The sequence below is a fragment of the Dendrobium catenatum genome, unplaced genomic scaffold, assembly GCF_001605985.2.
Source record: "Dendrobium catenatum unplaced genomic scaffold, ASM160598v2 fragScaff_scaffold_1056, whole genome shotgun sequence".
In the NCBI taxonomy this organism is placed as follows: Eukaryota; Viridiplantae; Streptophyta; class Magnoliopsida; order Asparagales; family Orchidaceae; genus Dendrobium; species Dendrobium catenatum.
Genome location: NW_021319518.1, coordinates 1,526,350 through 1,540,175, shown reverse-complemented (window position 1 = coordinate 1,540,175; position 13,826 = coordinate 1,526,350). Strand labels below are relative to the sequence as shown.

Sequence of the window (13,826 nt, the reverse complement as noted above, 5' to 3'; positions counted from 1 at the left end):
TTCACAAGATAAAGGATTGCCCTTAGGAAATGACTCCACAAAGCACTATCTAGTAACTGACAAGTGTGATTTGATATAATTATGTGCAAATCAACAAATCCGCTGCATAATTTAATCTGAGTTTGAAGAATATAACTGTGCTTAATCACAGATTTAAGTACAAATACAAACAATAAGCGTTTATCTACTTGTGGGTCACAACATGAATGCAGTTTTTCTTCCATAGTGTCTATTAGGAGTCAAATTTGGTCTTCAAATCTAATAAAAAAATATCATTTCTAATACTTTTCTACCAAAGTCTTTTTAAGTCAAACTGTGGCGACATCGTCAGGTTGCGACGCGTGGTACATCGAGACACCGGATCGATCGCCGACGATCAAGAGTTTTATTTTTAGTCATGTTATGATATAGTAAGTTTTATTTTATTTTTTTCAATTTCAATTTTTCCTTTTTTACCTTATGGGTATTTGGTCTCTATTGTAGCCAAGGGGATTTTAGTCTATTTGTTATCTTTGTCATTATTAGGCCTATTATATAATGGGTCCATTTCTTATATAATGGGGTAATGAAAATGAATAAAAATTGTGTTTTTGTTTCTACTCTTCTTTGCATGAGAGCTTGGAGAATCAGGGAGTAAGCTCAAGAGCAAATCGCAATGGCCCCCAGTCGAGAAGAGATCCGCGGCTCGTGGTTAGCGGTTGTTCTATCTTCTATTGTATTTCCATCATCTTATCCAACTCCAATTCCCCATCCGCTCAGCAAATCCGAAAGCCCAACGTTATGCCCTCACCAAACCAAGGGGCCAAAGCCGCCGGCCTTCCCTCTGGCCGCCGGCACATCCCTCCTCGCACTCCTCCCTAAAAGCCCACTGCCAGCTCACCTGTCTATCATCCACCTTTCTTTTCAAATTTCGAAAATTCAAATTTGATATGAGCTCCAAAATTTCCATAATGCCCAAAGTCAAATAGGAAATGAATTGATTAATCCAATGCCCGATTATCAATGAACATGAGGAGTTAACTAATACGTCTCATATCCTAGGTGGCCTCTCCTAATTGGAAAATTGCTTTATCTGCATAATCATCCCTCCTCTCCTCTCTACATGCCGCGGCCTCAACAAGGGGGAAATCCCTTAATGCTAGTTTATGCCATCAATGCCTTGATCAATTCAATTTCAAAAAATAACTTCCCTTAATTCATTCATAATCTGAAATAATTTCAGATTATGGAAGATAAAGACTCCCTCCCCGTCTACAGAACCCGCCGGCACCCCTCGTCATGAAAGTTCTCCCATCTAATCTCCCAATTAGGCTTATTTCAAATTGATTTGGAATCAATTTCAAATCAATTCCCTCCTAAATTACTCAACTAGAAATTAAATGTTCAGTTTTTGTTAATCCATTCCCATAATTCCCTAAAACCCTCCTTATCCACCTAACTTTCTCCTTGCACCGCCGGCCTCCCTCTCCTCAATCTCCGGCCGCTGCCATGTCTTGCTTCTCCTCGAATTGAGAGAGCCAAGGAAAGTGGAAATCGCGACGCTCTCCCCTGTCCCGCTTCAACTGTTGAATGGCGGATTCTGAGATCCATCTCCCCCAAGTCGTTGGATCATCAATTCGGACATCCGCCACCCCACCATACTCCGACATGACTTTCTCCGTGACAAAGACTTCCCGCCATCTTCTTCCTAGTGGTGCACCAATTCTAAGTTGCAGATATTCGTCTCGCCAAGCTAGTGTGTAATGTGAATAATCCCCAAGGTGAAATTTCTCGGAAATATTAAGTGGTGGATTTGCTTGTTTAATTAGCTCTTAGCTTTGCTAACTATTTTTGTTATCTCCAAGGATTAGTTTATCTACATGTACTCCTTCCCTAAGAGCAGTTGAAAAACCAAGAACTTTAATGAATATTGCTGTTACTCAATAATTATTAATTGAGATTTCATTGTCGCATGATTCTTAAATTTCTTACAAGCTCTTTTTGCATGTGGTTTCACATCACAATCTTTCTTAATATAAGTCAAATATACAATACATCTACTCCCTAACTGGATCATCAGAAGCTAACGCTTTATGTGATCAAACCATCTAAGATGACTTTATCCTAATCTTATCTGCCAATGTAAGCATTAACAATCAAACAAACAAGGAACCTGATAGATTAAGTAGAACATTCGTAGTCACGATAAACACAGAGAGTGATTCAATCAAATATAGATGAACTAACCCAGGCCTCTCGCGTCGCTGATTATCAGACATTAGAGTTGTCACATCAATTCTACTAATAGAAGACAAACTCTTTCGACCGAATCCTGCACTAAGAATCAAACATTATTTAAATAAAATATGGGGAATAAAAAATGCATCTTACCTCCAATCAGATAAAAGAAATATGAATCAGAAAAAAGAATGAAGAACTATAGCCTGAATACCAGAAAGTGCTCCAAAGCAATGCCAACTTAAAGATCAATAATATAGGCCAAATTCCTTAGGCAGCTTATCATTTCTTCAATCCATAAAGTTGTTAACATCTATTCATCCAGCTCAGCTTTAGGAGGAATGCACGTAAACCGCTGAAAACAACATGACACAATTGGCTTAATGAATGTTTCTGTGATACTAGTTAATATAATTGTTAGAAGCAATAAATTAGAAATACAAAAAGACATAAATTCTTACCTCAATCCTGGTTAAAAGGCCACCCGTGTTCATTTTTCAGAAATCTTTAACCTCAATGGGCTCATTTAAATTGTTTTGATCTGCATTAGAAATCATACATGTTCTTGAGCCTGGGGAGAAACAAGCTATATGAACACTAATTATTTTTATACAAATAATTTGCATCTCGCCAGCTCACATATTAACTGATTACCATTAGGGGAGATGTTCTGAATAGCAAGCTAAGTACATAATTCTAGACAAGTGCCTAGTATCGGTTGAGTGAAAAAATGCATGGGTACCCAAATCTAGCGATATACTCCTGGAAAAAGATGTTTTTCAAAACTTCATAGACAATCCTCAAAAACAAATTAAAATTTTAAATAATGTAGTTGAAGCATTTTGAAATATATATCAATATGATTATTCAATGTTAAAACATGTCCTTTAAACTTGAATTAACAAAGTGGTTCAGAAAAATAAGAGAAGAAAATAAGTGGTATTGCCAACTAATAAGGATAAATGGGACAAAAATGTTAAATTAAGTAGCTCTGTATATGATATCTTGTATATCTAATAAATAAGGATAATTTGTGCAATAAAATTAAGACTTTTCCCGTCTCCTATTTTAACATGCTATAAAAGCTTTCATGTTGTTGCTAGGAATTTTGAGGGTTTTTTTTCTACTATCGTGCCTTCATTCGGCCTTGCCTGTTGTTTTGTTATCCATCTATAATCAATGCAGTCTTCATTGTGCTCTGCTTGATTAGGCATTCATAGCAACCCTTTGCCGCCACAGTGTCTGAAGAAAATTCTTCCCAAGGCTTTTAACCAATTGGAGGATTCATAGTGCAAACAATAAGGCAGGATATCTTGCCAATATATGCCAACCTTCCTATCGCTTAAATGGGAAGAATTAGCTGAAGTTGTCTCAATGTTGTGATGATCCTCTTGAGAAGGGAAAAGAAAGATGAATCACCTGCCTTGGGGTAAGACAGAAAGAAGAATAGTCCAAATTTTTTGATATGGGAAGAAGCAGACCTCATGATCATGGCATGGTTGTGAAATTTCATGACTTCAGAAATTAGCGATAAACTTTCAATGTTCTATCTAGCTGCAAAAGACATTGGGAATGCGCAAGACAAACTTCTCTAAAGCTCAGGATACTACAACAAATCTATGAAATTAAAGTCAAGGTTGAAAGCACAAAACAGGAAGTCAAGGCCATGGACTGAAATATACCACCTCCTTCAAAACTTGTGGCAAGAACTTGATCACTACATATGCATAGAGACCAAGTGTCCATCAACACTGCTATCTCTAAAAAGCTTTGAATAGAAAGATTGAGTATAACCAGAACTTGAATCAACTACAAATGCATAGAGATCAAGATGTGTCCAGAAGATATCGCTATCTATCTTAACAAAGCTTATTTTGATCACTGACAGATGCATAGAACCATGTGTCCAACATGCACATCCTAATAAAAGCTTTATAAGAAAAGATGAGTGTTTGACTTTCTTTAGGATGAAATATGGAATTTGAACATTTAGAGTCAGATCTTTGGCAAGAGTCAAGATACCTTACTATGAAACATTTCTCCTCATTTCATGCTGAGGAAAATTTGACTAAGGGGTACTGTAGACAAAAGTTGCTGAAGGTTCCAACAAAGGTAAAGCCAAAGAGCTGCATTTAGAAGGAAGAGATAATGATTCTCAACTAAGACAAAGACATCCTTGAGTAGCCTATTGCAAAGAAATCAAGATACACAAATGAAGATATGCTAGAAGTTACAATGGAAAGCCCCAAGGTGGAATAAAAGAGAGTGGACAAAAGGGAACATAACAAAACTTCCAGCTTCAAGAAGAACTCAAACAATAAAAGATATTGAGTAACTAAAAAACAATTCCCCTAGTATCCCTTGAGAATCACCTCAACTTCTTCTCTTGCAACTTTCAAGTAAGTTCCAATATCTAATTATAAATGCTTGTAGAATCATTTGAATGTGTTGAGATCAATTGACTCATGAGCCACTGATTCACATAACACACTCTATCATCCATTCACCAACTAATACTCACAGAGAGAAAACACTTTTTGAAATTCTCTTTCAATTCTTTGTGCCTTAACGTATTCTCAAAAAACCCCCCCTATACCAATACCGGTTCGGCCTATAGACCATCTCCAACCGTTCGGCAAACAGTCCGGGAATGGAGGCCCTCAAACGTCGCAAACCGAACATCATTCCTTCTGCATTTGATGCAGTTGAACTAGTGCAACGCCATCGATTGGCCGTCGCACTGTTCACTGCGCCATTTCTTTCTCTCACCGAACTCGTCTGAAAAGTGCGAAAGAAGACGAGCGATGATTTGGGGGCAAAATGGTTATTCCCCCTGGAGAAATTGAAATCACGCACTTTTTGATGTTTACTACATTTTGCAGTGAAAAATGAAGAACTTTCGGTTGGAGCATGCCTAAGGCTTTAATGGAAACAGAAGCAATCAACATAACTACAATTCTTTTGGAGTCCACTTACGGAACAATCATGGCAAGTTTAAAATGGCTGCTTAAGCTAATAACTATAAAGAGATGAGACGCAAACCGCTCAACTCGAATGCCATCAACCCTGACGGAACATCCTCCTGGAAGAAAGCAGTGGCTCTCCGCTAAGTGTTCGACACGAACCTCGGCGAAAAGAAACCGTACCTCCTTTCACAACCAGCCTCCCTGTCAATTTTCCTTCCTCTCATGCGCTTCTCCTGCATCCTTCACCAGCCTATCTCGCCACTGACCCATGAAACCTCTGCAATCCATTTCCCAAATCACAGCACAAATATAGCCAGCTCCGCGTCATAGAAAGGTAGGCACTCCTTGGTAATCATCGTGCCAGCATGGTCAGCACCGACGTTCACTGTCAATCTTATTAGCATTCCCGATCTACCCACGCCAACGCAACAAATCGGCCAGGTTTGGATCGTAGTACTCAACCCAAATTCGTTGTTTTCTCCCCTAAGCGTTTCCTTCTCTTCCTTCGAGAAATTTCTCCATCCAACGCTTCTTGGCACTTTTCACCAATTGGTCTTTTCATCAAAATCACTGGCCTTGAAGAATTTAGGACGGGGGCAAAGCATCGTCGAGATGAACGGATTTCGAAGAAGACGGGGACTTCTTCTCAACGGGGTGGAGACAAGAGATGGCTTGCCGATTATATATCCTCGGTTTCCTTAAACCACTATCGGAAGAGAAGGGAACGTGGGGAAACTCTGGAAAAAGGGGTAGGTCTTAAAGGTAGGAATGGCAAAAGGCAGGGATTTTGCGCGGGAAGAGAAAGGTATAGGGTTTCAGACAACGCTTCCTTCCCTTTGAAGAAGAAAGAACGGGCTTGGCAAATGGGGGAATTAAGAAGGGTTTGAATAGGGGTTGAGCGAGGAGTAGTGGCACGGCTAGAAGACCAGCACTGCATCTCTCGCCTTGTTGCTCTCTGCTGTTTGTGTGCAACTACTTACGCATTGGAGACACGTGGATGTTAAAATGCGAAGGTAAGCGAAGTAAGCCGGTGGCAGGCTCTCCAGTACATTTCCATCTATCTGTACATCGCGTGCCGTTGGCAGAAGAAATTATTAGGTGCGAAGTTGGATTTAATTATTAAGAACCTTTAGAGATCAATAAAAATATGTCAGGTCATTTCATGTTGATAAATATTTCGGTATCGCAATCAATATTTGTTGGCTATCCAGTATTATAACCGGAACAGCTTCTCGGCATCTGGGGTTGTACATAATGAAATAGCTCGGTGGAGTTGGAGTGTTTGGAGTCCCTAATAAATTGAGACACCTATTGGATATATTTTTTTCTATTTTATATATTAATTTTTTTTTTATCAGCCCTGAAATGCCATTAAGAATAAATCCTGTTCAAATTTTAGGACTGAGCATGTGGCGCTCTTTTTTTAAATGAAATACACAATGAGAAAAACATATTTTTAATTTTAAGGCTCAAAAAATATTTCATAGTTTGTTGAGAAATGAAAAATGAGGAAAAATCGATGAAAGAGAACGACTAGTTGGAGGAGTCAAGGTAGAAGATGAAATTTTAAAAAATTTTGGGTTTTTTGGGAATGGAAAGGAGAAGCCGAAGAAGATTGAAGCTCCCCTCTTCCACATTCCCCACTTGTTCGAATTTTGAAATTTCAAAATTATTTGAGTTGAAAATTTCCAAATTTGTCAAAGTCAAATATGGAAAGTTTTCAAATTCAAATCATTTCGAAATTTGAATCGAAGTGGATTTCATAATCAAACCTCTTCATGCACACAAGCAAATTTGGAAGGTTTGTAAATTGCTTCCACATCCTCCCCTCTCCCTCTTGATGTCGCCGGCCTTACTAGGCTCCCCCCCCTCCTTAATTACTCCATTAATCCCTCATCAATTTGAAATTAAAAAAATTAATTTCAAATAAAACTCCCTCCCAAATTTCAAAACCTGAAATTTATTTCAGGATTTGTTATTAAAACTCCTCCCTCTCCTCTCTTGAAACCGCCGGCCCTCCCCCTATTAAGCTCCCCATTAATTTCCCATTTAAGGCTTTAATTCCAATTGATTTGAAATTCAAATTTCAATTCAATTCCCACCTAAATTACTAAAAACTAAAATTAAATTTCAGTTTTGATTAATCCATCCCATAATTCCCTAAAACCCTCTTATCCACCCTAACCTTTCTCCTTGCACCCGCCGGCCTCCCCTCTTCCTCCAGCTCCCGCCGCCCCATCTTGCTTCTCCCTCGAATTGAGAAGTCAAGGAAAGGAGAAAACGACGCCTCCCCTCTCCGCTTCAATGTTGAATGGCGGATCCTGAGATCCATCTTCCACCAAGTCGTTGGATCATCATCGGACATCCGCCACCCCCACCTACTCCGACTACTTTCCCGTGCACAAAGACTTCCGCCATCTTCTTCCTAGTGGTGATCTCAATTCTAGTTGCAAGATCTTCTCTCGCCAAGCCTAGTGTAGTCAAGTGAATAATCCCCAAGGTGAAATTTCTCATTATTAAGTGGTGGATTGTTGTTTAATAGCTCTTAGCTTTGCTACTATTTTTGTTTATCTCCAAGGATTAGTTAATCTACATGTACCCCTTCGCCTAAGCGAGTTGAAAACCAAGAATCTTTAATGAATTTGTTTGTTATCTCAATAAGTTATTAATTGAGATTTCATTGTCGATGATTCTTAAAATTTCTTAACAAGCTCCTTTTGCATGTGGTTTCACATCACTAACTCTACCTTTCTTAATATAAGTCAAATATAATACATCTACTCTCCTAACTGGATCATCAGAAGGCTAACGCTTTATGTGATCAAACCATCTAAGATGACTTTATCTAATCTTATCTGCCAATGTAAGCATTAACAAAATCAAACAAACAAGGAACCTGATAGATAAAGTAGAACTCATCGTAGTCACGATAAACAAATAAGTGATCAGTCAAATATAGATGAACTAACCCAGGCTTCTCGCTCGCTGATTATCAAGACATTAGTAGTTTCATCAATTCTACTAATAGAGACAAACATCTTTCGACCAACCTGCACTAAGAATCAAACATTATTAAATAAAATAATGGGATAAAAATGGCATCTTACCTCCAATCATTGATAAAAGAAATATGAATCAGAAAAAAGAATGAAGACTAATAGCCTGATACAGAAAGTGCTCCAAAGAAATGCCAAACTATAAAAGATCAATAATATAGCCAAATCTTTAGGCAGCTTACATTTTTCTTCAAATCCATAAAGTTGTTAACTCTATTCATCAGCTCAGCTTTAGGGAGGAATGCACGTAAACCCTGAAAACAACATACACATTGGCTTAATGATGTTTCTGTGATACTAGTAATATAATTGTTAGACAAATAAATAGAAATAAAAAGACATAAATTCTTACCTCAATCCTGGTTAAAAGGCCACCCGTGTTCCATTCAAAAATCTTAACCTCAATGGGCTCATTTAATTGTTTTATCTGCATTAGAAATCATACATGTTCTTGAGCCTGAGGGAGAAACAAAGCTATATGACACTAATTTTTTATATACAAATAATTGCATCTCGCCAGCCACATTAAGATTACCAATTGGGGAGATGTCTGAAAGCAGCTAAGTAATAATTCTAACAAGTGCCTAGTATTCGGGTGAAGTGAAAAAATGCATGGGTAAACCCAAATCTAAGCGATATACTTCCTGGAAAAAATGTTTTTCAAACATTCATACCAATCCTCAAAAACAAATTAAAATTTTAAATAATGTAGTTGAGCATTTTGAGAATATATTCAAATATATTATTCCAATGTTAAAACAAATTCCTTTAACTTGAATTAACAAAGTGGTTCAAAATAAGAGAAGAAATAAGGTGGTATTGCTCAACTAATAAGGATAAATGGGACGTGTAAATTTAAATTAAGTACTTGTATAGATATCTTGTATATCTATAAATAAGGATAATTTTGTGCAATAAAATTAAGCTTTTCCCTCTCCTATTTTAACATGCTATAAAAGCTTTCATTGTTGTTGCTGGAATTTTGAGGGTTTTTTTTTCTACTATCGTGCCTTCATTGCCGGCCTTCCTTTGTTTTTGTTATCCCATCTATAATCAATGCAGTCTTCATTGATGCCCTGCTTGATATAGCATTCATAGCAACCCTTTGCCGCCACAGTGTCTGAAGCAAATTCTTCCCAAAGCTTTTAACCAAATGGAGGATTCCATAGTGCAACAAGTAAGAGGATATCTCCAAAATATGCAACCTTTCTATCGCTTAAATGGGAAGAATTACTTGAAGTTGTCTCAATTTGTGATGATCCTCTTGAAAGGGAAAAGAAAGATGAATCACCTCCTTGGGGTAAGACAGAAAGAAGAATATCCAAATTTTTTGATATGGGATGAAGCAGACTCCATGATCATGGCATGGTTGTGAAATTTCATGACTTCAGAAATTAGCGATACTTTCATGTTCCTATCAACTGCAAAAGACATTGGGATGCCGCAAGACAAACCTTCTCAAAAGCTCAGGATACTACACAAATCTATGAAATTAAAGTCAAGGTTGAAAGCACAAAACAAGGAAGCAAGGCCATGACTGAATATACCACTCTCCTTCAAAACTTGTGGCAAGAACTTGATCACTACATATGCATAGAGACCAAGTGTCCATAAGACATTGCTATCCTAAAAAGCTTTGATAAGAAAGATAGAGTATACCACAAGAACTTGATCACTACAAATGCATAGAGATCAAGTGTCCAGAAGATATCGCTATCTTAAAAAGCTTTATTTTGATCACTACAGATGCATAGAGACCAAGTGTCCAAAACATGCTACCATCCTAAAAAGCTTTATTAAGAAAGAAAGAGTGTTTGACTTTCTTGTAGGATTAAATATGGAATTTGAACATGTTAGAGTTCAGATCTTTGGCAAAGAGAAGATACCCTTACTATGAAACTATTTCTCTCATTCATGCTGAGGAAAATTGACAAGGGGTAATGTAGAACAAAAGATTGCTGAAGGTTCAACAAAGGTAAAAGCCAAAGAGGTGCATTTGAAGGAAAGAGATAATGATTTCTCAAAACCTTAAGACAAAGACATCCTTTGATGTAGCTATTGCAAGAAATCAAGATACACAAATGAGATATGCTAGAAGTTACATGGAAAGCCCTCAAGGAGTGGAATAAAAGAAGTGGACAAAATGGAACATTACAAACTTCCAGCTTCAGAGAACTCAACAAAAAAGATATTGATAAACTAAAACAACTCCTAGTATCCCTTGAGAAATCACCTACAACTTCTTCTCTTGCACTTTCAAGTAAGTTTCTAATATCTATTAGATTAAATGCTTGTAGAAATCATTTGAAATGTGTATAGATCATTGACTCATGAGCCACTGATCACATAACACACTCTACCATCACTTCAACAACTATACTCAACAGAGAGAAAACCTTTTGAATCTCTTTCATTCTTGTGCCTTACGCTATTCTCAAAAAACCTATACCATACGGTTCGGCCTAAGACCATCTCCAACCGTTCGGCAAACAGCCGAATGGAGGCCCTCAAACGTCGCAACCGAACATCATTCCTTCTGCCATTTGATCGCAGTTGAACAGTGCAACGCCAATATTGGCGTCGCACTGTTCACTTGCGCCATTTCTTTCTCTCTACCGAACTCGTCTGAGAAAGGTGCGAAAGAAACGAGCGATGATTTGGGGGCAAAATGGTATTCCACTGGAGATGAATCACGGCACTTTTTTATTTTACTACATTTTGCAGTGAAAAATGAGAATTTCGGTTGGAGATGCCCTAAGGCTTAATGGACAGATAGCAATCCAACATAACTTACAATTCTTTGGAGTGCACTTACCGGAACAATCATGCAAGTTTAAAATGGCTGCTTAGCTATAACTATAAAGAGATTGAGACGCAAACCTGCCTCACTCGATGCCATGCAACCCTGCGGAACATCCTCCTGGAAGAAAGCAGTGGCCTCCCGCTAAGTGTTCGACCAAGAACCTCGGCGAAAAGAACCGTACCCATTTCCACAACCAGCCTCCCTGTCAATTTTCCTTCTCTCATCGCCTCCTCATCCTTCACCAGCCCTATCTTCCCACTGACCATGAAATCCTCTGCATCATTTCCCAAATCACAGCACAAATAAGCCAGCTCCGCGTCATAGAAAGGTAGCACCTCCTTGGTAAGCATCGTGCCCAGCATGTCAGCACCGACGTTCACGTCAATCTTATTAGCATTCCCCGATACTACCACGCCAACCACAAAATCGCCAGGTTTTGGATCGTAGTACTCCACTCCAATTCGTTTTTTCTCCCCTAGCGTTTCCTTCTCTTCCTTCGAGATTTCTCCATCCAACGCTTCTTGGCACTTTTCACCAAATTGGTCTTTTTCATCAAAATCACTGGCCTTGAAGAATTTTAGGAACGGGGCCAAAGCATCGTCGAGATGAACGGATTTCGAAGAAGCGGGGACTTCTTCTCCAACGGGGATGGAGACAAGAGACGGCTTGCCGAGTAACTCAACCTCGGTTTCCTTACCACTATCGGAAGAGAAGGGAACGTGGGGAACTCTGGAAAAAGGGGTAGGTCTTAAAGGTAAGGAATGGCAAAAGGAGGGATTTTGCGCGGGGAAGAGAAGAGGGAATAGGGTTTTAGACAACGGCTTCCTTCCTTTGAAAAAGAAAGAACGGGCTTGGCAATGGGGAATAAGAGAGGGTATGAATAGGGTTGAGCAGGAGGTAGTGCCACGGCTAGAAGACCAGCACTGCATCTCTCGCCTTGTTGCTCTCTGCTGTTTGTTGCAACCTACTCGCTTGGAGAATCGCGTGGATCTAAAATGCGTTCGCGAAGGTAAGCGGTGCAGGCTACTCCAGTACATTTCCAACACGTGACATCGCGTGCCGTTGTAGAGAAATTATTAGGTGCGAAGTTGGATTTATTATTAAGATCTTTAGAGATCAATAAAAATATGTCAGGTCATTTTATTGGTTGATAAATATTTCGGTATCAGCACTCAATATTGTTGGTTATCCAGTATTTAACCGGACACTTCTCGCATCTGGTGGTTGTACCATAATAAAAGCTCGTGGAGTTGGGAGTGTTTGGAGTCTAATAAAATTGAGACACCTTGGATAATTTTTTTCTATTTTTTATTTAATTTTTTTTTATCAGCCCTGATCCAATTCAGAATAAATCCTGTTCAAATTTTAGGACTGAGCATTGGCGCTCTTTTTTTAAATGAAATACAATGAGAAAAACATATTTTTATAATTTTAGCTCAAAAAATATTTCATAGTTGTTGAGAAAGAAAAATGAGGAAAAATCGATGAAGATGAAGACTAGTTTGGAGGAGGTCAAGGTGATGAAGATGAATATTTGTTTGGATGAGGAGAAGCCGAAGAAGATGAAGGCTGCTCTGGATAAGGAAAAGACGATGAGATAAAGATTGGTTAGGAGGAGGCCGCTCAGTACTTGTCGGTACCTCTCTACAGCGCTCGATATCATGCTTAGTATTAATGCTCGGTACTGCTCAGTACATGAGGGGTACTGAATAATACCGAGTTGCATCAAGAAGCTAGGGTATATAAACAAGCAGAGAAAGCTTTAAAGTTTTTGTAATACATAGTTGTGAAAAAAAGATGAGAAAACTTTAAAATGAACAAAAATATTATTGAAAATCATGGAGTACAAATGACGTTGTCCCGTCGAACTCCCACCAAGGGGCGTTGCCCCTTCGGAACCCCCAACATATTCACTAAATGTACAAAAAAAAAACTATTCCTACAACATGTTCTTCTTTCGACCTTAGTTATTTCTCTTCCTCTTCGTGGATGTTTGCATAGCATCAACTTCATCAGCTTTTTCTTCTCCAAACCAATCGTCATCTTCGTCGGTTTTTCCTCGTTGCTTCTTTCTCAGCAGCTATGAAAATATTTTTATAGCTAAAATCCTAAAAATTATGAAAGTTTCACGGTATTTCATTTGAAAAAAGAGTCAATTCAAAACCCTTAATTCAAACATAATTATTTTGGGCCGGGTCGGTCAGGCTGGTAAGAAAAGAACAAAAAAAATAGAAATTAATATCCACATGTACATGCCAAAATGTAGTGATTTTATTGAACTCCAGACTTAAAGCTACGTCCGGACTCTGCACCTAATAATTTCCCTTCACAGAGTGGTAACCTTGGTTTATTAAAATTTTTAAATTAAATTTTAAAAGATATATTCGATTTTATTATTATATTTTATTTCTTCACTTTGACATTCAGAGCACTGGGCAGAATATAAATATATCCTAATATTTTTATTTTAAAAAATAAGGCCTTAATTTTATTTCCTTGAAGATATTCGTTTTTTCTGCCTTGATTTTATTTCTCGTGAAATTATTCTGTACAATAGAAAATGAGTCATAGTCCTTAATAATTCATGTCTAACTATCCTATTTGAAATAAATTTCATTCCTACTTTCTTTGATAAAAATGTTTATTTAAAATAAATGTCATCCAACTTCCAAGCTTCTTTTGACAAAATATTCATTATGTAATTGACGATGTTGCGGCTGATGGCTCTCTAGGCCTATGCCTACTATAGCTTGAACATGGATGGCCTCACTTGGAATGATAGGG

General features: G+C 38.0%; 1 protein-coding gene across 1 annotated transcript in view; it reads right to left on the bottom strand.

The window, feature by feature from the left end:
• Positions 1–12,086, bottom strand: part of LOC110096091 — a 55,094-nt gene extending 43,008 nt beyond the window's left edge. The window contains exons 1-4 of the mRNA XM_020821861.2: positions 11,120–12,086; positions 8,592–8,666; positions 8,422–8,493; positions 8,153–8,233 (exon numbers count right to left, since the gene is read on the bottom strand). Coding sequence (XP_020677520.2) covers positions 8,153–8,233; positions 8,422–8,493; positions 8,592–8,666; positions 11,120–12,079 — 1,188 coding nt within the window. The 5' untranslated portion in view covers positions 12,080–12,086. The remainder of the gene's footprint in view (positions 1–8,152; positions 8,234–8,421; positions 8,494–8,591; positions 8,667–11,119) is intronic.
• Positions 12,087–13,826: the final 1,740 nt, after the last annotated feature.